General features: G+C 38.9%; 1 protein-coding gene across 1 annotated transcript in view; it reads right to left on the reverse strand.

The window, feature by feature from the left end:
• The window catches only part of arhgap31 (Rho GTPase activating protein 31), a 32,830-nt gene extending 9,698 nt beyond the window's left edge, over positions 1-23,132 (reverse strand). The window contains exons 1-7 of the mRNA XM_017460140.3: positions 21,884-23,132; positions 6,375-6,477; positions 5,265-5,409; positions 4,067-4,149; positions 3,812-3,919; positions 3,265-3,410; positions 1,623-1,830 (exon numbers count right to left, since the gene is read on the reverse strand). Coding sequence (XP_017315629.1) covers positions 1,623-1,830; positions 3,265-3,410; positions 3,812-3,919; positions 4,067-4,149; positions 5,265-5,409; positions 6,375-6,477; positions 21,884-21,983 — 893 coding nt within the window. The 5' untranslated portion in view covers positions 21,984-23,132. The remainder of the gene's footprint in view (positions 1-1,622; positions 1,831-3,264; positions 3,411-3,811; positions 3,920-4,066; positions 4,150-5,264; positions 5,410-6,374; positions 6,478-21,883) is intronic.
• Between the last annotated feature and the right edge of the window lie 3,021 nt (positions 23,133-26,153).

The following is a 26,153-nucleotide window of genomic DNA, read 5'->3' on the forward strand; positions in this document are numbered from 1 at the left end:
ACCTATGTGCCAGGTAGACCTGATAAACATGCAGCTTTGTGTATATAGTGAGTTTGTGTGTATGATGTTTGACAGGTGTGTGTGTGTGTACTGTAGGTATATACAAGTGGGTGTAACAAAAGGTTTAAAATAACAATGACATTGAAAGCCAAATTTTTAGTACACTTATAACGAACAAGATAAGTGGAACCAGTTTGTTTAAGTGTGTGTGTGTGTGTGTGTGTGTGTGTGTGTGTGGGTGTGTGTGTGTACAGTAAATATTCTGACATGTTTATATATGAACATGGTGCTCCCAACACTGTACAGATTATTATCCAACACAGGCCCAAAATAGAAAAGTGGGGACGTTTGAAAGGTCTCGATACAGAAAAGTGGGGACATTTTAAAGGTCCCTATAAAGAAAAGTGGGGACATTTGAAAGGTCTCTATAGAGAAAAGTGGGGACATTTGAAAGAAAAGTGGGGACATTTGAAAGAAAAGTGGGGACATTTGGATTGTCTCCATAAAGAAAAGTGGGGACATTTGAAAGGTCTCTATAATAAAGAAAAGTGGGGACATTTGAAAGGTCTCTATAATAAAGAAAAGTGGGGACATTTGAAAGGTCTCTATAAAAAAGAAAAGTGGGGACATTTGAAAGGTCTCCATAAAGAAAAGTGGGGACATTTGGATTGTCTCCATAAAGAAAAGTGGGGACATTTGAAAGGTCTCCATAAAGAAAAGTGGGGACATTTGGATTGTCTCCATAAAGAAAAGTGGGGACATTTGAAAGGTCTCTATAATAAAGAAAAGTGGGGACATTTGAAAGGTCTCTATAAAAAAGAAAAGTGGGGACATTTGAAAGGTCTCTATAAAAAAGAAAAGTGGGGACATTTGAAAGGTCTCTATAATAAAGAAAAGTGGGGACATTTGAAAGGTCTCCATAAAGAAAAGTGGGGACATTTGGATTGTCTCCATAAAGAAAAGTGGGGACATTTGAAAGGTCTCTATAATAAAGAAAAGTGGGGACATTTGAAAGGTCTCTATAAAAAAGAAAAGTGGGGACATTTGAAAGGTCTCTATAATAAAGAAAAGTGGGGACATTTGGATTGTCTCCATAAAGAAAAGTGGGGACATTTGAAAGGTCTCTATAATAAAGAAAAGTGGGGACATTTGAAAGGTCTCTATAAAAAAGAAAAGTGGGGACATTTGAAAGGTCTCTATAATAAAGAAAAGTGGGGACATTTGAAAGGTCTCTATAATAAAGAAAAGTGGGGACATTTGAAAGGTCTCTATAATAAAGAAAAGTGGGGACATTTGAAAGGTCTCCATAAAGAAAAGTGGGGAGAAATGGGGACATTTTTGTCTCTTAATATTTTAGTTTACTTATCTTTTGTTTATTTTTTTTGTGTCATTCTACATGTCACTGAAATTGTCTGTTGAACAAAAGTTTACATCTCCCACTGTGTTTTACACGAAAAACAACTTCATCTTCATCCTTCAATCCCATAACGATAAAAACAAAAAGTGCCTTTCAGGGTGTATTCCTGCTTGCTGCCAGTGTTCCCGGGATCCACAAATGTGGTCCCTATATAACAAAATTGTGTGTGTGTGTGTGTGTGTGTGTGTGTGTGTGGGAGGCATACTTGCTCTCACTAAGCTCTATAACAGTGTGGTACATGGCAGCGGTGCTGGTGTCGGGAAGGCTGTTCTCTCTGAGTCGCTCGGTTCTCGCCGGGTGATTGGGAGCGAGTGATCGAGCCTGAGCTTCCTCCAGACTCATCAGCTTCATCGGTGGACACTGACTCACCGCCGGCAGCGTAGCGTACTTCTCCACACACATTACAGCTGCACCTGCACTCATACACACATACACACACACACACACACACGTCAGAGTGAACTGTTGCGTATATTACCTAGAGTGTAATGTCTACTCAATAAACATTCTGAGACACATCATTCAGAGCAACGTGATAAAAAAACAAGGTTACTATATAACGATAATGATAATACAACAGGATTGTAGAGTGGAACGCTGCACACATGGGAACCAAGTTCCAGGATATGGGACAAAATATTTAACAAAGCAATGGGAATGGGTATGAAAATTTGTATTAACACTGCAGTAATAAAATAACTCATACTTTAGTTATTTGGTTTAAACAGTAATAAGCGTCGTGAATGATGAATCCCGCTCGACCGACTTTATTAAACAAATCAATAACTGGCAACACAGCGACTTTAGAGCGCTCCGAGAACCGTTTTCAATTTACTGATAAAGATGTTCTGGTAGAATCTGGTAACGTGGTGGAATCGTAATAAATATACGTGATTATTCGCACTGTATGTAAATACAAGTGAAGAAACACTTTCCATAAATACCGTAGCTCATAAACAGAAAAACAAACGAACAAATAAAGAAGAGCCGTTGCAGATTCCTCTACGTTATTATCGTTAACGCTAGCTTGTCTTTTTATCTTTTTATCCATGTATTTACTTTACTTACTCCTTATTCCTGACGTCTATTTTGCATGTAAAGTTGCACGTAAACCATAAAGTTTGCATCCTCTATGGTTTATGATTAAAACATGATTTTCTTACAAAAATAATATTCCAGAAACGTTAACAGTGGAACGTGGGTGCTGCAACACGACAAACATAAGGAGAGAAAATAAGCTAAGGTCACGACCTTCCTGCACGACACTAAATTTCGATAATATTCTATTTGTTTTAAGGGTGTGAAAACTTTTGCACTTCACTGTATTGTAGTTGTTTTACAAACTGTCGAAACTTTAAAGTTCTATTCTGTTATTATTATTATTATTATTATTATTAATATTATTATGTAGTGTGTGTCCGTTTATATGATGAGGCGTAATCTGGTTCGTGTCGATTTAAATCTCCACACCATCACCACTCCACAATCATTCGGACTCGTACTCAGACACGGTCGCTACCTGTTTGTGCTGCTGCTGGATCTCAGCCCAGTGTTTTTGTGCTGTATTTTTGGCTCCGAGTCTAATTTCATTGTTTTAACACCTCCTCCCTTAAGGGCGCTTTTTCTTTTTTGACCGCCATAATCACCGAGGCAGCCGTGGCTCCGCGGTGAGGCTCAGACGCTCTGAGGCTCTGCGTTATTGGCCTGTAGGTTGTGAGTTTAAATCTGAAACCCCTGAATCCTGACCTGGTATTTATGAAACTGAGGGGTTTTTACCTTTACATTAAAAAAAGGTGAATAAATGTAAACGTATATAAGATGGAGTCATACTAAACGAGTGAACGAACCTTCTTTCGGGGGTCTCGGTGGATTGGCTCCGGGGTTAAAGATCTGCTCTGTGTGATTCAGGATGAACTCCACCACTGACTGCTGAACCCGAACCTCCAGAAAGGCCTCGTCACCGTTACACGCCGACACCTCGATCTCCTTCGAGCTGCACACATGATTACTCCTATTACATGTGTTACACACGCGCTATAACATCTCACGCCACGTGACTACTATAATATAATGCAATATCATATCAAATATAATATATTTAGAAATAATAATATACAAAGTAATAAAGAATATATAATAAAAGAACATTTCAAATCAAATACAAAAAAATAATTATTCAGAAATATTTTTAAATGTATTATTTCAGAATATGTGGTCAGTTTAAATGTCAAAATAATAATAAAAATAATAATAATAATAATAATAATAATAGTTGTTGTTGTTTTTTTGTTGTTATTATTATTATTATTATTTTTATTAAGACCTGATATCATATAATAATAGAATATATACTGTATAATAAAATAAAAGCAATGATTGTTGTTCTTTTCTGACCGGAGCAGGTTGGGAGCCCAGACCAGGGCCAGGTTGCGTGTGTGCATGTTGGTCTGGTGGCTGAGGGTGGCCAGGTGAGCCAGGTGCTTCACCAGGTACTCCAGAGTTCTGACAACACACAGAAGGAGATATCAGAGATCTCAAGTCCACGCCAGCACTGATCTAAAAGTTTATTATTAATATCTAAAGTGCAGGTGTTAATTGTGTAAGTGAACGACAGTACAAAGACTTGCAGTGTATTACAGGTGTTTTTACCTGAAATGAGGGCTGGGAAGCTCTTTGATGACGTGCTGAATGTTCTTGAGCTGCTCATGTTCCTCTTTAACCGACACGGCGTCCTGCGTGCACAAAATGTTGTCCTGTAATATTTACAGTCTGACGTGATGCACACGTGTTCGTTTTACTGCTGTTCCATACGCTACCTTCGGACATAACAACTCCATGCTGCTTACATACATTTACATAAATTAGCATATGCGAAATAGTTTGAAAGATAGAAGATATATAAGCATTAGCAAAGCTTTTTTTTAAAATATAGGAACAAAGGTTACTTATAAACATGCACAGTACGTACCCACAGCTTAATATACATACTGTATAAAATCTCTATAAATATACACAATAATCAACAAAAAGCTTAATAGAGATAAATAGTATAATAATAAGTATACAAAATACACAAACATGAGTAAATTCCTACATTTGAATAAAATTTTTTAAAATAAAATTATTAAATATCAATATTAACTCGTAATTAAATATTAAACAATTTGAACGTAATATTAAAAACCCATTCATGTATTTTTATATGCAAATTTTATGTAAATTATTTGTTATGCACACCTAACGTCTTCCAGAAGCCAAGGAGATACACTAGCAAAACATTTAAAAATATTTTTTAAATATTATGAATTAAATGTTTTAGAAAAAGGTGAACAAATATACAAGCACTAGCAAAAGATTTCGTAGATATAGCGCAAATCTATATACGAGTATTAGTTTTTTAAAAAAAGATATAGAATAATAAACAAAAGCAAGATATATTAGCATATTAGCAGTTAAATAAGGTGTCGATCATATAGATATACAGTTAGCATTAGCTTTACAGGATTCACAGATATTAGCAAAGTACACATAAATGGTATATAAGTATATAAATGGTATACAAGTGTGTAGGATGTGATTAATATTAATGGTTGTGAAAGTTCCATCTAAAGTCTAAATGACGCTAGTTATGCTATACAGTGTATGATGAGGGTTTTTAAATTTACACTACACTCCTAACACGTTTTATCTGGTTATACCAGGTGTTTTGTTTGTATTTTGTTTGTAACGTAACGTCACACACTTTCGGGTCCCACCCTATAATTATGAGTTAAGCGAAGACAGAAAGCTGTAATTAGCGTAATTCTGACGTGACGTGAGGTGAAGGCTCCGTGGTGTCCTGACTCACAGTGAATTTCTGGTAGAGTTCATAGGTGAGCAGCGGGTTGGGCAGCTCCCTGAAATACAGCTTACACAACGAGCCGACGCAGTGGATGTCCTGCAGATACACTTCCTTAGTGAGGTCGGGACTCTGCTCTGAGCTGAACTCCTGCCTACACACAAACACACACATACACACACGTTAGTTCAGTTCAGTTTAACGCAACACGGTGAAACAGTTTTTCAGGTGAAGATCAACATGTACTATAAAACACTGTGTCGTTACACAACTAGAAAATGACAACATTAACATTTGAGGAAGCTAGCAAACTAAAGCTAACACAGTGAGTGAAAGCTAACATCAAACCAAAGCTAAAACTGTGAGTGAAAGCTAACGTCAAGCTAAAGCTAACACAGTGAGTGAAAGCTGACGTCAAGCTAAGGTGAAAGCTAACGTTAAACCAAAGCTAACACAGTGAGTGAAAGCTAACGTCAAGCTAAGGTGAAAGCTAACATCAAACCAAAGCTAACACAGTGAGTGAAAGCTGACGTCAAGCTAAGGTGAAAGCTAACGTCAAACTAAAGTTAACACAGTGAATGAAAGCTAATGTCAAGCTAAGGTGAAAGCTAACGTTAAACCAAAGCTAACACAGTGAGTGAAGGTTAATGTCAAGTTAAGGTGAAGGTTAACGTCAAACTAAAGCTAACAGGAACTGTTCAGCTGTTAAATCTGATTTCTCTCTAAGGACTTTTCCCTCTTTTTTGATCTAAAGTGGGAGGAGCTAATAAATGCTGACCAATCACTCCAACTTTTAATTGTTAAGTTTTGTTCAAAACTATCCTTTTTAAGCTTAGCAAATAACAGATAACCGAATACATAAACACTAATTTAAAGAGCAAAAGCTAATCCAGTGAGTGAACCACAACTAGCAAACAAAAGCTAATCCACTGAGAGAGAGAAAGCTAACTAGCAAACAAAAGCTAAACCAGTGAGAGGAAGCTAACTAGCTTGTGAGTGAAATCTAACTTAACCTCATAAACATGCTAAATGGCAAAAGTATACACAATTAGTGCAACACGAAGCGTTAATATCAGCCCAAGCATAACATCAGCGCTTTTGGAGCCCGTGACCTCTGACCTGAGGCGCTGGATGTTGGAGGTGATTCCTGAGAGTCTGTAGATTCCGTCAACGATGCCGTGCTTCTCGATAAACTCTGCACACGTCTTCAGAACCTGAGGAACTGAGACACAAATATAAATAAAAGAATAAATAAATCATACAGAGACAGCTGCTAGTCCACGTAGCATGACGCAGAGCCTGTACTACCCCAGTTCCCTCTCGCTTCTCCTCCCCACTGACTACTGAGAACATTAAACCCGCCCACGTCTCCATCACCAGCGTTTACTGGCACGTTTTCTGCTCGATTAGCTTCATGACTTTGGGCTGTGTTCTGTATTTAGTGCTACTCACACAAACTGAGGTGTGTCTCAGTGATGCAGAATTCAACCTCAGTGAGTGAAACCTACATAACTAGCGGCTAGTTAGCATTTTAGCACTTCCGGCTCCGATGTCCCAAAGTCAGTGGGTTTTTTTGAAAGGGTTTTGTGGTTAAATGCCTGAAAATAAGGCCTGTGTTTAACACCATTGTTTGTATTTTTCAAATACAACATGAAGTACATCAGTAATACCTCACTCACCGAACACGCGCACAACACGCAGCTTTCAAGATGGCTGCGCTCGCTAACAAGTGGTTAAATGAGACTACAAGGGTGTCGTTGTGTTTATTCTCACGCTATCACCAATTCAAACTATTCCAACTTGTAGATCTTATCGAGTTTATAGTATTTTCCAGCTGTAGTGTTTTGTTTTGTTTTTTAAATAAAGGCTGAAAGAGTTGTTGGAAGCTTAGCGGTGGTGACGTCGAAGTTTAGCTTTTCACACAGAACTGTATTCAGGCTTCAACATTCATTTGTGAAGATTATCTTGATGAACAAAACGTGTAAGAGTCATAAACTTTTGCTGGTCACGGAGCTTAATATTCTCTGCAGGAATGCAGGGTCGAGAGTGAAGAACCACGGCGATGCTAACTTCCGGGTTAGCCTACAAAAAAGTACATCATCCCTCTGCAGGACTCTGTTTACTTGAACTTCACCACAATTTCCCCAATTATTACTGCTCAATCACCATGACGATGCTTTTCATCCCTGACACTCAGAACTAGACTGTTTCAAACATTCACGTTTAGCAAATAAACACAAACCCGGTGAGTGAAAGCGAACTAGCAGACCAAAGCTAACCCGGTAAGACAAACGAATTAGCAAACAAGAGCTAATCTAGTGAGGGAACGCTAACTTAAAGCGATATTTCAGGCCGAGATGTGTGTTTTGACCGCAAATCCACTTAAGATGTGACGGAGAGTGACGTTCGAGGCGGATATTAAATACATAAACATAACAACATGATCGTATAAATCATCCCAGCACTACACGCTTAAAACGGCGTCTTAATCCGAATATTAGCGTACGATAACGCCGCCTATTTAGCGTAGCGCTATGACTCTTTATCCATTAAACGGCGAGCGTGTTTTCTGTAGAGAAAGGCAGAAATGAACTAAAATGTTGGGACACTTTATACATTTTCCATTCAGCTCTGTTCAACTCAATCTGTGTAGCGCTTTTAACAACGAAGCAGCTTCAGAGAAGTATATCGGTTCAAGGTATAGATTTTAAATGTACGAATCTATCCTTAATGGGCGACGGAAGAAACCTCGAGAGGAACCAGACTCAAAAGGGAACCCGTCCTCATCTGGGTGACACCGGACAGTGCGATTATAAATAAATACACCCCTTCTATAAATGTGCTAATACTACATGGTGAAATAGTGCAGTTGTGTAGCCAGTCCGAAAGCTATCGTGGCTTAACTTTTCATACGAATTGAAAATGATCCAAAGCCATCTTCAGTCATCTGAATGATCTCCAGGCTGCCAGTGACTTCTAATCTGAGCGATTATTCCTTTTAAAAAGTTGAACGCATGATGAGAAGATGGAGGGAATGTACTGTCGTGTACTGTAGCGTCCGCACACATTACTGTACCGCCGCTTACCTCGGAAAGACTTTTATAGGTCAAGTGATATCCATTTAGAGTAGCAGGTCTGCCATTCACTCCACGAAACTGAACACTAAAGCTGCGAATTAAAAACGTCTTTCGTTGTCACATTAAGTTGTGGAGAAAAAACCCCAGAGTAAATCTTTTTCGGGATCGTTTCATCACGTCTGAGTTTTCATCCCTGATCAAGCCTCGCGCTTCTGTGCTTCAAGTGACGAAAAAATTTTTTTTTTATAAAAATGTATTTATAAAGCACTCTTGTTGGCACTTTGTTAACAAATGTAAATATTTTGTGTGTAAAGTCACAAAAGAATCTGTTACTTCACCTGCTCTTACTATAGTTTTATAGATTAATATGTAATAATTAAAAAATATTTTTTCCCCTCAGTGAAGATTTATTAAAGCAGCTGCGCTCTAAACCATTTTACAAATTTGTTATTTTTTGTGTAAACTCTGATCAAACAAATATGATCCCTTTATCCGCCCCAGCACTCGGAGAACAGGCTCATGGTTAAGCGAAGAGGCACTCAGTTCAACGGCCATAAAGATAGCACACGTGTGTGTGTGTGTGTGTGTGTGTGTGTGTGTGTGTGTGTGTGTGTGTGTGTGTGTGTGTGTGTGAGGGCAGGATGTGTGAGAGCAGCTGAGAAGCAGAAATAGCAGGAGAGGAAGAAGAAGTAAATGTGTGAGGGAATAAAGTAAACGATAGAAAGCACTTAGGCTGCTTGTCTCATAAACCGTGTGTGCGAGTGTGAGTGCGAGCGTGTGTGTGAGTGTGTGAGTGTGTGTGGTCTCATTGCATGTCCTTCATTATAACTGTAATGATCGTTTAGCTCATCGCTCTGTCCTTGCCTTTTAAAAAGGTTTTATGATTTACTCTGCACTAATTTAATTTGGAAAAAAATATCCAAAGAAATCTGAAAAACGCAAATATTAGGATTTACCTTCTGAATATGACTTTATTAGAATTAGTGGTTACAACAACAATAATAACAATAATAACAATAATAATAATAATAATAATAATAATAATAATAATAGAAGCCAGATTTCAGTTGCTCCCTAATGTATTTTCGTCCTTTGCTCATATCAGTATGAAACATACTGATTTCTTTTAAACGTTTATTAGCATATGCAAATGAGCTAAGGGATCGTAACGATGTTGTCAGTTCATGAAATTATGCCAAGTGCTTTTTTTTTTTTTTGTTCACATATGAAACATGGTGTTGAGAAAACGGTGACGATAACCATCATGTCCGTCATCATCAAAATCCCAGGAAACAACACGTCACCAATATGGAAGCAAAATTAAACACCATTACAGGAAAAATCAATAAAAAGTCAATTTCCTCGTGTAAGTCAGTATAGAGATGTTTTATTTATTTATTTATTTTAAACCTCAAAAATATCTAGGCAAAATATGTGGGTCTCATTTATTTATATTTATTTATTAAAATTTATTCATATTTCATTCTTTTAATGAACAGATTTTAATATTAATGCACACATTGATAGGTGTGTGTGTGTGTGTGTGTGTGTGTGTGTGTGTGTGTGTGTGTGTGTGTTTTGGTCATGCTGGTCCTGAATGTTTCACATTTCCTCCTTTTTATGTTAAATAACATATTAAATATTTTAATTCACTTAAAGCCAACATTTCCTGGCATGTCATTAAGTAATCTCAGTACCGTGGTGTATATTGTGCAGCACAAATGTGCAATAATGTGTTTGCTCATATATTGTGAGGTGATATTTTTGACATATTGGCACATTTAAAGTTCAGTGAATTCATGTTGTTAATGTAAGTTATGATTAAAATCTGCATGCGTCGGTGATGAGTCGAATAAGAATATATATATATATATATATATATATATATATATATATATATATATATACACAATATACAAATATATACACATGCAGTAGGTCTTGGATGTTTAAATCGTTGAACAAATGAAGGTAATGAATGAGTTTAATGAAGTGTAAATGTAAATATTGGTAGGTTTTTTTTTTTTTCCTTCTAATAGTTTTAAAAATGGCAAATGTAAATGTAACGTAAACTTCGCAGGGACTGTCGAAGAGTTCAAACATTTGGAGGGAAATTCTGAGTAGAGATTGTGGACGATGACGTGTTGCTTTAGAGCTGATAAAAAGACGTAAAACTGCGAACATAAAAGCGTTCTATTTGTTTATTAAACACGAAGCTGAAGAAGAACTTCTTTACAGAGGAGTTTTGATGAGGTTTATTCACATCCAGGTGTGTGGTGATAATTACCTGTAATTTATTTCAATATTCTTCACACACAATATCGCGTTTGTGAACAGCGAGCATTTCTAAAATCCCTTTCTCTCTCGCTCTCGCTCTCTCTCTCTCTCTCTCTCTGTCTCACCGTGTTCACGGCAAATCTACAGTGTCTACAGACGGACGCAATCATTTTTTGGACCATTTGTGCTCCTGAGTCTCATCAGATTTAGCATATGGTGTGTCCCGCTCGGAGACATGACAACCCCATAAATTACACCAGACGAGGGGTTTGTAGGGAAAAAAAACCCAACAACATGGAGGCAACACCGATGTTGTGACGGAGGAATGATCTTTTAGAGATTTTAAAAAAGCAATATTGCTGTGAGCTGTGATTAAAAAAAAAAGGGGGAATTATTATCATTGAAAAAAATATTTAAAGAAAAGAATAAAGGAATAAGCAAAAACACGGTGGCGCAGCTGAGGCTGGGACTGAAGAATAATGCTTTAGTGATGAAGCAATTTTATAAATACAATGCTGTAATTGTCACCAGAGAGTTAGTACAAAGAAGAAATAATCATATTATAATAAAACAATCCGGCAAAAAAAAATAAAAATAAAAAATACAGCAAAAACAATAAGATGGAGGCAGAATCTGACTGATAATGATATGACTGAGGATTAATGTTTGAATGATGTAGCTGTCATTTTAAATGCAATACTGTTTTTATTCAAAAGTATTTCTGGTAAAATTGTATTATTATTATTTTTATATTTTGCTCATCTTTAAAGATTAAACGTGGATTTTGTGAGTCAGCAACTCATTAATTGCTAGTACACCGCTGGATAATTTACCTGATTGACCATCGCTTCTTTTTATGTGTATGAGGAAATGGAGAAATTGGTGAAAATAATGAATTAATGAAATAAATAAATGCAATGCTATAATAATCTTCTGAGCTGCAGTTTGGAAATGATACGGAAATGATTATCATTTGAATATCTGATATCGCCGCATGCTTGTTCCCATCTGGCCGTGTGTATTATACTGTAAACTCTCTCAGAGGCTCTCTCATACGCTCCGTAAAGTTTAGTGGCGGTATTAAAATGGAGTGCTGGGAGAAATAACGCTGTGTATAAAGCGTCTGGTTTCAGCTCACACAGGCTCGTGTTAACGAGGGACGTTCTCTGAAAAAGAGCCAGGATTGGACAGAAAGTATTTTCTCATTACAATATTTACTCTTTTGTAAACTGTGTGCACTACAGCACAGCGTCCCAGCTTTTAGTGCGTGACTGCAGCTGCATGTAGTGTTACGTCTTCTAATGTAAAATGCTCTTTAATGAAGTATTCATTTCTTTGAATAATGTAGAAAAATATATACGGTCATGTGAAACAATAAGCGCATTTTCCCCATGGAAAATGACGGGTTTTTTTATTTTATTTTTTTTTTACGTATTTGGACGAGCAAATATATGATGCTCTTTGAAACGGTGCCTATTAATGAAGTTGATATACTTGAAAACAAAGGAAAATTTACATTTTCAATCATTTATTCAACAGAAAGATTAAACAGATGTGATATTATTCTGTGGAAAAAGTAAGTACACCCTTGGCTTCAGAAGCTAGTATTGCCCCCTTTAGCTTGTGTGCTTATGATCAGCTTTCGATTCGGTTCAGCTTCAAGTTTCGGACAGACGGCCTCACGTTATCTTCAAGCGCTCTTTGATATGATGCAGAATACATAGTTCAAACAATGCATGCAAGCTGTCCAGTACCTGAGGCAGTGAAGCAACCCCAAACCATAACATTTCCACCAGCGTGCTTCACAGTTGGTATGAGGTGCTTCTCCTGAAAAGCTGTCTTTGGTCTACGCCAAACTCAACCTCTTTTCTGAAGGCCTTATAGAACTCTTTAGATCTTGGTATGATGACTCCACACACCTCAATAGCTAAGGGAACACCAGACACTAGATATTAGAGGGGTATAAATAAAACAGGTTTCACCTGCACTCCCTAAGAAGGTTCTAATCGCTAATATATATATTACATATATATTTATAAAGCCAACAATTTCCATGGGATGTACTTATTTTTGCACATGACTGTATTTGTGCTATTTTCACCTGGGAATAATTGTTTGTTTTTTAAAGTCAAGGCTTTTCCTTATTGTGGGATATCTCTATACCTGAATATTGTCATACTGCTAATGTATAACAAATTTATAATTTTCTTTATGAAATAGATAGATAAAGCAGAAATTGGTGCAGCAGGCATACGGAAGCGTGAAAGTCTTCAAATTCTTGATTTGCTGAAAGTATGAGTTTAAAATGCGTTTAAAATGAAATAAAATTGGAAAATGAAATAAAGTAGAATTCACCTGTGTTCAAAAATACTTCTGTATGAATATGCATGAGTCTGTAGCTTGGACACACCCCCATGTCCTTCCACCATCCCATAATATCACATTAGCAAACTTACCTAGCCGGCTAGTCAGCTAGCTGTCACAGAGTGACACGTCTGGGATTTCAGTCAATCAGTGTCTCAATATTTGTTATTTCCTCAGCAACTTATTTAACTACAGCCAAACCTGTTACCATGACAACATTCATATGTTTTTCATATAAAATTTGACTGTTTATAATTTATTACAATTTTTATTACAATTATTATCTATTTATTACTATAAAAACAACAACAACAACGTATCAGAATGAGTGCATTAATATAAACCACTGATTTGCAGCTGCACTACCGTCAGAGCCGACCAATCACAACCCAGAGTTCAGCAGCGCAGTGGGCAAAATAACCATTAATGAATTTCAATCCAACTGTGTGTCTTTGTCGATGTGTAGTTGTAATGCTTTGTGTCTTTGTTGGTTTGTAGTAGTAACACAGTGTGTCTTTGTGCCGTTGGTCCTGCAGAAGGTCAGAGCAGGAAGTTCAGAATGGTTTGTTTGTTTCAGAGGAAGGCCGACACACCCAGAGGCCTTGGTGCTGCTCTTACCGGTGACGCTTCCTCTCATACAATAGTGTATTTGGAAAAATGCCATTGGGCTCTCACTCGCGTCCTACACACTCCTACAGCCGTGACGTCTACTTAAAGTAAAAACAGGTCTACATAAAGTCTACGTAAAATGTACATAAACTCTACATAGTGAGTGAGTCTACGTAAAATGTAAATAAAGTGTAAATAAAGTTTACATGAAGTGTAAATAAAGTGTACGCTGAGTCTACATAAAATTGTAATTAAAGTCTACATAAAGTATAAATAAAGTGTACATAAAGTGTAAATAATGTGTAAATAAAGTGTAAATAATGTGTAAATAAAGTGTAAATAAAGTCTACATGAAGTATAAATAAAGTGTACGCTGAGTCTACATAAAATTGTAATTAAAGTCTACATAAAGTATAAATAAAGTGTACATAAAGTGTAAATAATGTGTAAATAAAGTGTAAATAATGTGTAAATAAAGTGTAAATAAAGTCTACATGAAGTGTAAATAAAGTGTACGCTGAGTCTACATAACAGTGTAATTAAAGTCTACAGAAAGTATAAATAAAGTGTACAGTGAGTCTACACAGTGTAAATAAAGTCTACATAAAGTGTAAATAAAGTGTACACTGAGTCTACATAAAGTGTAAAAAGTGTTATAGGTTGTGTAGTTGTTATGCTGTGTGTCTTTGTCAGTTGTAATGCGGTGAGTCTTTGTTGGTGTCTACATAAAGTTTACAACAACTCTACACTGAGTCTACATAAAGTTTACAACAACTCTACACTGAGTCTACATAAAGTTTACAACAACTCTACACTGAGTCTACATAAAGTTTACAACACTCTACACTGAGTCTACAAAAAGTTTACAACAACTCTACACTGAGTCTACATAAAGTTTACAACAACTACACTGAGTCTACATAAAGTTTACAACAACTACACTGAGTCTACATAAAGTTTACAACAACTACACTGAGTCTACATAAAGTTTACAACAACTCTACACTGAGTCTACAAAAAGTTTACAACAACTCTACACTGAGTCTACAGTCTACAAAAAGTTTACAACAACTCTACACTGAGTCTACATAAAGTTTACAACAACTACACTGAGTCTACATAAAGTTTACAACAACTCTACACTGAGTCTACATAAAGTTTACAACACTCTACACCAAGTTTACATAAAGTATACAACACTCTACACCAAGTTTACATAAAGTTTACAACACTCTACACCGAGTTTACATAAAGTTTACAACAACTCTACACTGAGTCTACATAAAGTTTACAACACTCTACACTGAGTCTATATAAAGTTTACAACACTCTACACTGAGTCTATATAAAGTTTACAAAACATTTACATCAGGTCTACACTGAGAACAGTTTAAACGCATACCCGATCAAGGAGATTGTAAACTTGCAGTTATTCTGAACACAGAAAACTATTTTGAATGATCTGGGATGAGAGAATTCACCGTACTGTACGCTTTATACATTTTATATTTAATTCCACGTTATATCAGTCATGCTGTACTGTTCATAAGTGTTTATATTCGTCTCCCTAACCTCTACACTACATTTAATTGAAAATGTACAATTTTGCTGCAACACCATGTGTATTTATAATCTTTTATCTTTAGTGCTCCGTTGTTTGTACTTAACGTTATGTTTCTGCTCAGTGTGTGTAGCTGCAGTGTTGATGTACTGAATGCTGAACACTTAATTACACTTGTATGCGATCACGGAGGTTTCATAACACTTCAGAGATTTTGTTCATATATATTAGGAATAAAGTAAATCACAGTATTTAGCCAGGGTCTGAGTGAAGTCGTCTGTTTATGTTGAAGTAAATTAGAGCTAATTACTGAACATTCACAACACCGGGTTGGAGGAAACGCACAGCTCTTAGGATAGGGATCTTTAAATAAAGAGAATGATTTTTTTTTTTTTCGTCATTAAGTCGGCACTAAAACGAGTCTCAGGGGGAGGTCAAGTGTAAATTTTGTACCACAAAAAAATTTCCAATGTGCAGCTGAGGGGGAAAAAAAACCCCACCACGCGTACATCCAAAGGAATTTGCAATACGTCCGCAAAGTTCTGCTTGTGGATGAAAATAAATACACGCCATCATGTGTAGAAAAAAAAATAAAAATAAAAAAAAAGCTTAAATGTGTGTTTTCTAGTTATTATCGTTCATTTGGAATAAATAGCTAACATACTTGCTCATGTTATTTATAATCTGTAGCACTTTGGGTTCCATTTGAGTTCCAGTCATGCATTTAAAGAATAAATTCTGGTTTTGAGGTTAAGAGGAAAAAAAAAAGAGTTCAATTTGAGCTTTAATTCTAATACTGGTGTTCCTGCTGTTGCTTTACACGGCATCTCGTTTCCTCGACAGTAAAGAAAAGAAAACTAAAGGTGTGCTGTGAAACAAATGCACATATATATATATATATATATATGTATAAATATAAAAGAAATGCAAATACAAACTGTAGAGTTTTAAATGCATTAAAAACACCCACAAGTGTGTGAAAATCCGAGCAGAGCCGTGTTTCTTCGCTGATGTCATACGGAAAGTAATTTCACAACTCAGCACAATCTGCCTCCAGCATCACCTCACACTCGCACTGCTTCAGAGGAACTACGGCAAGATGGCTAGACCTCTGTTTTACTTGATTGTTTGGCGATACCTATGACATCATCGACCTTTAATCAGGCTACGCCATGCTACAAAAAAAAGAAACCCGAGTATACTGAGTAAGAAGCAACAGAAATGTACACAAGTAAAGAAATAACAGATATTTAGTTGTATTTGATTTTTTTTTTTTTTTTGTGGTTAAAATCATCGTTGTAGGATATCAGAACTGTGCGGAAATGTAGAAAACGTTATTGCTTCAAGATAGTTAGCGGTCGCAAGGAATAAAACTCACTTCCTGTCCAGGTTTTCTGCAGCTACGACGTCATGGTCTCATTATTTAATCACATTTTGCTGTTATATGAAAACAAACCCCGTGACCCGTCACGTGTCAGAGCACAAAATCAGCATCTGTATTCATTTTAGCAATTTCTAATGTATAATCTCTAAAATAGACCGATATTCATGGAACATAACTGGAATGAATGACTATTGGCATGAAGAACTGTGCTTTGTTGCAGGATTGATTTGCATATTGTATATGCGTATTTGCATGATAACACTTGAAGGGCGGGGGTTCATAACGCTACATGACACCTACAGGACCATTATGTCGATGGGCAAAAACCTAAAGGCTTGATTCAGCAAACGAGCATCATAAAGACCGCCTTGTTCCGTTCTGATGTCAGGTTGACATCACGCTCAAGTCAAGTGACATAAGGTTGTTCTGACACTTCTCAGGCTGAACATTAGAACATCTCGACGGTTCGATTAGTAACGCGGTAAACGTCTGGGAGTCACGTGGTGATGATTTTCTGTCATTTCTGTTCGAAGAAGATATACATAACTTTGTTATTACTGTGTCGTGACACTGACACGCACATTTCTGAAACTTGCATAAGCAGTAGGATGAAATGACCACGAGATAGAGTAGCGCTACACAGCTGTACATTACAGTCTTATAGAGCAGTAATTCGTTTGTAAGAGTATTCATTTTGCAGAATAGCATCTGCTTCATATATTTAACCGACATCAAAGTGAAGTAAATGGGGGGAGATTGTGAGTAAATATAAGAATTATAATAAAAATAACAATAGCAGAGGTATTCTTGTAGCTAACTAGCATGTCTTTTATTTTATTTTTTTATTTTTACAACCAGATTAAATATGTATGCTCCTTTGCTTATAAGCATGAAACACGTTCATATGATTGATACATTAGCCACTGTTGCTAGCTAGCAATTTTATACTCAGCTGATTTTTATAACACCAGAAGTCACAAATTTATTTATATGGCAGATGTTTGATGTAAATGTAAATATACCTACAGTGTCGATAATTTAGTTGAGGCTAACCCCTGGGGACGTAGCTAAACGGACATTCGTGCAGAAACAATCATAAACCTACCGTTTAACTACATAGTTACTACAGAGAAGAATTTAATAAAATGACAGATTTATGTATGATTAAAATAAATAAATAAATAAAACTGGTACAACATCATATTCATCAAATGATATAGTAACAGGCATTAATCTGTGGATAACCTTAGCTATTAGCTATTAGCTAAACAAACTGACCTCAAATCTAAAATCTTTAGCATGCTGAACGTGACACACGCATACACACTAAATGTTTCAGCATCAAAACGGTGGCATGGATGATCCAATAGGTAAACGGTGCACTTATATAGCGCTTTTATCCAAAGTGCTTTACACTGTGTCTCATTCACCCATTCACACTCACACACACACTCACACACCAGTGGTAGCAGAGCTGCCATGCAAAGGCGCTAACTTGCCATCGGGAGCAACTTGAGGTTCAGTGTCTTACCCAAGGACACTTCGGCATGTGGAGTCAGGTGGAGTCACGTGGAGTCATGTGGGCTGGGAATCGAACCGCCAACCCTACGATTAGTGCACGACCCGCTCTACCACCTGATCCACATGTCACACCAGTATACTCACACCAGTACACTCACACCAGTACACTCACACCAGTATACTCACACCAGTACACTCACACCAGTATACTCACACCAGTACACTCACACCAGTACACTCACACCAGTATACTCACACCAGTATACTCATACCAGTACACTCACACCAGTATACTCACACCAGTACACTCACACCAGTATACTCACACCAGTACACTCACACCAGTATACTCACACCAGTACACTCACACCAGTATACTCACACCAGTATACTCACACCAGTATACTCACACCAGTACACTCACACCAGTACACTCACACCAGTATACTCACACCAGTACACTCACACCAGTATACTCACACCAGTACACTCACACCAGTACACTCACACCAGTACACTCATACCAGTATACTCACACCAGTACACTCACACCAGTACACTCACACCAGTACACTCACACCAGTACACTCACACCAGTATACTCACACCAGTACACTCACACCAGTACACTCACACCAGTACACTCACACCAGTATACTCACACCAGTACACTCACACCAGTACACTCACACCAGTACACTCACACCAGTACACTCACACCAGTATACTCACACCAGTACACTCACACCAGTACACTCACACCAGTATACTCACACCAGTACACTCACACCAGTATACTCACACCAGTACACTCACACCAGTACACTCACACCAGTATACTCACACCAGCACACTCACACCAGCACACTCATACCAGTACACTCACACCAGTACACTCACACCAGTATACTCACACCAGCACACTCACACCAGTACACTCACACCAGTATACTCACACCAGCACACTCACACCAGTATACTCACACCAGCACACTCACACCAGTATACTCATACCAGTACACTCACACCAGTATACTCATACCAGTACACTCACACCAGTACTCACACCAGTACACTCACACCAGCACACTCACACCAGTACACTCACACCAGTACACTCACACCAGTATACTCACACCAGCACACTCACACCAGTACACTCACACCAGTACACTCACACCAGTATACTCATACCAGTACACTCACACCAGTACTCACACCAGTACACTCACACCAGCACACTCACACCAGTATACTCACACCAGCACACTCACACCAGTATACTCACACCAGCACACTCACACCAGTATACTCATACCAGTACACTCACACCAGTACACTCACACCAGTACACTCACACCAGTATACTCACACCAGTACACTCACACCAGTACACTCATACCAGTATACTCACACCAGTACACTCACACCAGTACACTCACACCAGTACACTCACACCAGTATACTCATACCAGTATACTCACACCAGTACACTCACACCAGTATACTCACACCAGTATACTCACACCAGTATACTCATACCAGTACACTCACACCAGTATACTCACACCAGTATACTCACACCAGTACACTCACACCAGTATACTCACACCAGTATACTCACACCAGTACACTCACACCAGTACACTCACACCAGTATACTCACACCAGTATACTCATACCAGTACACTCACACCAGTACACTCACACCAGTATACTCATACCAGTACACTCACACCAGTACACTCACACCAGTACACTCACACCAGTACACTCACACCAGTATACTCACACCAGTACACTCCCACCAGTATACTCACACCAGTACACTCATACCAGTACACTCACACCAGTATACTCACACCAGTATACTCACACCAGTATACTCACACCAGTACACTCATACCAGTACACTCACACCAGTACACTCACACCAGTATACTCATACCAGTACACTCACACCAGTATACTCACACCAGTATACTCCCAAATGATTATTTCATTAAACCTAATGGAGTTTTTAAAAATGCTGAAACAGGGAAATGTGAATGTTGTTTATTTGTGAAAGAAAGACACCGTGTTTCTGCCACAGAGTGACCCACTGTCCTGTGACTGGAAAATCCAAACCACAGTAAACACACATGAGGACCTCACAGAGAGAGAGAGAGAGAGACAGACAGACAGACAGACAGACAGACAGAAATCTGCTATATTGTGAATATACACCAACACTAAAACCATTCAAATGTCTTAAGCAGGACTTTGTGGTTAATGTGGAACTTAATAAACAGTCAGTGTCGCGTGAGTAAGACTGGCGTAATGAGCTATGAGCTCCATGTCTTCCTGTCTTCCTGTCTTCCTGTTCCAGTCATCCAGTCGACAGGGTACGGAATTGTGCACTAGTTTAACACATCAGTAATATGGACGTAATTACAGACGTATAGCATGGTAAAGACGTGCCTGTCTTAAATATCGTGTGATTGAAAGGTCACATGACCAGACACACACCCTGTCTCACTGATGCCAAGCTTGTTCAGACGGTGAGACAGAGCTCGAGTTAACAACTGTACTTACTGCAACAGATCGACTAAAAAAAGGACCAGCGTTATTTTTTGGCACAATCTTTCTGTGCTGAATAAAAAAAAAAAAGTCCTGAGAGGCTGCCAAGATGAACAGTGTGTGTGTGTGTGTGTGTGTGTGTGTGTGTGTGTGTGTGTGTGTGTGTGTGTGTGTGTGTGTGCAAGCAGAATCTAAAACAAATAAAGTCTCAATCACAACCACAATCACGACCACGCCAGTCTGCTCACTGATCTCAGTTCAGCTCGCTGCTTCTGGACTATTTCTCATATAAACATCAAACTATCAGAGATCTGATCTGAGATCAGCCTAAAATGGCGGCTCTGACCCTCTCATCCTTTCCTGCAATTATGATGGCCGTCCCACAATTCAGCGGGGCAGGGAAGACAGCACATGCGGCGCAGAGCTGAAGGGAGGGGACGAGGGCGTCGCCCACACCGAGATGCCACAAATAGCCAATAACAAGAATAAAAGACAATCAGGGTGAACGACATGCAGTGAAAACACTTCACCACTCCATCTCCGTCTCCGTCTAACGGCTCGGCTTCTCCTTCCTCCTCCTCCTCCTCCTCCTCCTCCTCGGATTTTCTTTTTTGTTTATTTTTCACTCTCCTTAGGGAGCCTAAGCAGGAATCTTGTGTATAAGAGTGTGTGTGTGTGTGTGTGTGTGTGTGTGTGTGTGTGTGTGTGTGTACAGACACAGGAAGTCTAAAATATCTAAAATAATGTGAATCTGTCATTGTCCATGCCCTAACATTCCGATTTACTCAAAAACAACTCCTGAAACACTTTTTTTTTTTTTTTTTTTGCTCCAGGCCACTTTATAACGTCTCTGTCATTCCTAAACAACTGGAAACCATGAAATATATCTTTTAAAAATGCTGATTTAGTGATGTAATTGAAAACTTTTATTATATTATGCTAAAAACCTTACTGACAGAAGGATTTAGTAGTAAATCATAATTCCATATGATCCAACCAAACGTGAAGGAAGACTGAAAACAAAAACAAAAAACACCCCAGGAGGTGCTTTAAAAAATAAATAAATAAATAAATCCCAGTAATCATCATCATCATCATCATCATCATCATCATCATCATCATCATCATCACAAAGGGAGCAGGAGAGAAAAAGAGCAAGCAGGATGTGTTTTTTGTGTGTGTGTGTGTGTGTGTGTGTGTGTGTGTCCCCAGTATGCCAGTATGATAAGAGTTGAGAAAGGAATAAAGAAAGTAAGAGACAAAATAAAAGTTCTACCGTCATGTCCCGAGTTCTGGAGGTGCTCGGTCAGGTCACAGCCGAACGCATTTTCACTTCCTTTCCTCTTGGACTTCTGCTTGGCAGCTTTATTCTTCATCAGGAGCTCAAGGTTTTATCCAGATCAGGGGCGAACGAACTCTGAAGTCGAGAGGAAATACAGAGCCGAGGAGAAAAGAAAAGGAAACAAGAAAAAGAAAAAGAGATTCTGGAACAAAAAAAAAAAAAAAAAAAAAGTCACATCGGGCTCACATGGTGGCCGAGAGTCCGAAGTGTTGGAGTGGGAGAGGAATTCTGGAGCTCAGAGGCACCAGGCTGACGTCACTCCCCACATCGGACACTTTTTCCTCTCCTCTGTTCAGCCCGAGAGACACAAAAGCGGAGTGAAAAAGTAACTCGGAGACTCGGTGAGTCGGTTTCCTGTAGGCGGTTTTCACTCCTCAGCCCCTCCTGACCCTCGTCTTTCTCCCCTCTCTACGTCTTCCTCTTCAAACTTTCCTCTCAGCCGGACCTCCAGAGCTTCTCGTTTTCTCTCCTCCGCCTCGTCTCTGTTCCTCTCAGCTCGTCCATGTTTCACCGCGACTCATGGTCAAGACACGAGGCTTCAAACTTTTTTTTCTCTTTTCCAGCTCCAGGGAGGGGAGAGAAATTACAGCCTGTGTTTTCTCCTCCGTTTAACACATTACTGACCCTCCCTCTCTCATCCCGTCTCTCCTCTCCCGTCCACTCCTTCTCTTGCTCCCTTAAGGTTTTTTCTCTTCTTTTTTTTTTTCTTTCCTTTTTTTGAGGTAGGGTCTGAACAGGAAATCTGCTCTCTGCCTTCCTGAACGCTCCCAGAGTCCACAATTTCCTGTACAAGGCTCTTTGTTTGGAAAACAAAAACAGACAGACAGGGGAGAAAGGGAAGTGTGGAGAGGGGGGTGTGAGTGAGAGAGAGAGCAAGAGAGAGACAGACAGACAGATGGCTGAAGCACACATGGTTCCTGTTAGTCGCCTGCACTTCACTTATAAATCTGACATTTCCTAACTCACAGCTTCCAAAGCCAAAAAGGACTGTGACATGACAGCACCACACACACACACACACACACACACACACACACACACACACGGTTGTCCAGCATCTCTCAAGATCGCACACTAATCATATAAATGAGACCCGGACACAAAACTCCCAAACACACACTCTGGGTTTAACGTGTCCGAGGAACAGATTTATGCTCAGATTTATTCGCTCTGGGTTTAAAGCTTTAACAGAACGTTGCGGTCGTATTTGCTAATTGTGTCCAATTTAATAACAGTAAATCAAAAGCTAATAAAAGCCTAGCTCTGTGTCCCAGGAGAAACGGACCGATATAACGCTGGAAAGATAAAAAATCAGTTCATTTTAGAACCTGCTAATGTTCTACAACGTCATCACAAAGAAAAACGCAACATTCATGACGTTTGGCTGTTTCAGAGGTCGCTAAACGATTAAAAAAAAAAATATATATATATATATATATATATATATATATATATATATATATATTTTTTTTTTTTTTAAAACCCTCTCAAATGTCTGTTACAGAGGGGCTTATAAAGAGTTGTTTGATTAGCGCTTCATTTAATTTAAAAGAGAACGGCTGTGATTATCATGAACTTCTCCGGGGAATGGAAGAAAAGTGTGGAAAAAGAAAACAATCGAAAAGTCTACGGTGTTTAATGATTTACAAAAGAGAGAGAGACATAGAGAGGGAGCGAGACAAAGAGACAGAAAGAGAGTGAGACAGATAAAGAGGGAAAGACAACGATAGACAAAGAGAGTGAGACAGACCGAGAGAGACTGGGAGATAGAGAGACAGAGACAGTCAGAGAGAGAGAGAGAGAAAGATAGTCAGAGAGCGAGAATCAGAGAGAATCAGAGAGAGAGTCAGAGAGCGAGAGAGAGAGAGAGAGTCAGAAAGTGAGAATCAGAGAGTCAGATAGAGAGAGTGAGTCAGAGAGAGTGAGTCAGAGAGAGAGTGAGTCAGAGAGAGAGACAATCAGAGAGAGAGAGAGACAGTCAGAGAGCGAGAGTGAGTCAGAGAGAGAGAGAGAGAGAGAGATAGAGAGAGAGAGAGAGAGAGAGAGACAGATAGACAGATAGAGAGAGAGACAGAGAGAGAGAGAGAGAGAGAGAGAGTCAGAGAAAGAGAGTGAGAGTCAGAAAGAGAGAATCAGAGAGTCAGAGAGAGAGAGTGAGTCAGAGAGAGAGTCAGAGACAATCAGAGAGAGAGAGACAATCAGAGAGAGAGAGACAGTCAGAGAGAGAGAGACAGTCAGAGAGCGAGAGTGAGTCAGAGAGAGAGAGAGAGAGAGACAGACAATCAGAGAGAGAGAGACAGTCAAAGAGAGAGTCAGAAAGAGAGAATCAGAGAGTCAGAGAGAGAGAGAGAGAGTGAGTCAGAGAGAGAGTCAGAGACAATCAGAGAGAGAGAGACAGTCAGAGAGAGAGAGTGAGTCAGAGAGAGAGAGAGAGACAGAGAGAGAGTCAAAGAGCGAGAGAGAGTGAGACAGAGAGAGAGAGAGAGAGAGAGAGAGAGAGAGAGAGAGAGAGAGAGTATTATTTCATGTTCTTGCATGCTGAAATGGGGAATTATCGGATGTCGGAGTAATGTCTCTAAATGTTGCTGTTTTGAACAAAACCCAATCACACTGTAGGGGGCGCTAAATCACTCGCTTTGTGAGAATGTTAATTTGACATAATTACTGTATACATGTTCAAATAAGTACACAAGTTCATCTGCAAAAACTCTGCTTCATTAATTCATTTATTTACGCTGCATGCAGTAAGTGATCACAGTTATAGGACTGAATACGTCACGTAAACCGAAAGGGAACTTTATCACGTTTTCAATCCGAACACGCGGACAGGGCCAGGGGGTGGAGCATCGCTCAGCAGTGAGGGTTTGAGTTCTCGCACGGTGCCGAACAATGAGCGGTTGTTGCTCACAGCAGGATGGAGGATGACCTCATCACGTCATTCATACACGAGCACATTTCCCGCTTTTCCACACTGATCTAAAAACAGTTACGAGCAGTTATGAGCAGTTATGAGAGGGATTAGAGAGCAGATTAGCATCACATATTCATCTATAAGATCTGATGTGGGCTGCGATGCATTAAATAATAAACACTCCTCAGATAAATCACTTCCATTAGTAATTAATCAGTGTTTTAACTGTACATTAGACATTTATGGTCTGAACTTCTTCCCATCGTCGTAACACACACACACACACACACACACACACACACACACACACAGTCAGAGCACAAACACAGAAAGAACTCTTTCACACAGGAGTAAAAACACACCAGTGTTTACAGAGCGTGAGATGAGAAACGGGTTCCTTCTCTGACCGTCCATCTCCACGTCCAGACCTCGTGATGTGTACCAAAGGTCATGGGTCACATGATCACATGACAAGCTCAACAAAGGGGCGATTCAGGAACGTCAGCCTGTCATGTTGGACGTACAGACAGACACAGTGCGAATAAAGCATGTGAAGGTCTCGCATGCCTTCACGCAGTGCTCGAAGTTCCACTGCTTTCGGTGCTCGGAAATGTTTCATTTATTTTGAAGATCAGAACTGAGATTCAGTACTGTTCTTTATAGGACCTGCAATTTCCTTTTGAAAACGTCAGGTGAAGCTGAAAGTGCAAGTACAAGCAATAAAATAAAAAGGACGAGAGATAAAATTAAAAGTTAAAGGGGCAATGTGTAATGTTAAGCTCCCTCTGCTGGCGGTGAGTTGAACTGAAATTACAGTAAAAACTCTGACCGGACCTCTAACCATCCAACACCCAGGAAATGAAAACTACCGATTCTGTGTTCACCGTTTTCAAAAAGTTAAGCGCAGAGCCGGTGTTTAATTTGCAGGTGGAGCCCTAGGCTGGAAAAAAATTAAACAGAATCCTGAAATGAACAAATTATTCAGAAGAATTGTATAGCAATGTTGCAATTCAGTTTTTCTAAACTACTTCATGAAATTATGTGATTATCGACAAACACTTTTAAAAGTGCCAGAATACACCTTTCATATTTTATAACCATGTGACCAGTGATTGAGCCGCATTATGCCGTATTCGATTAGAGAACTCGTACTTCCCAACCAGGGGCGTAACTTGGCCTGGGCATTTGGGGCACTTTGTCACTACGTAACTGAACGTCAGTAAAAGACGACGGCAGTAATTATAATTTTCAGTGAACGGAGGCGAGACCAATCAGACAGGGTTTACAGGAAAA

This window comes from Ictalurus punctatus, chromosome 28, assembly GCF_001660625.3.
Source record: "Ictalurus punctatus breed USDA103 chromosome 28, Coco_2.0, whole genome shotgun sequence".
Taxonomy (NCBI): Eukaryota; Metazoa; Chordata; class Actinopteri; order Siluriformes; family Ictaluridae; genus Ictalurus; species Ictalurus punctatus.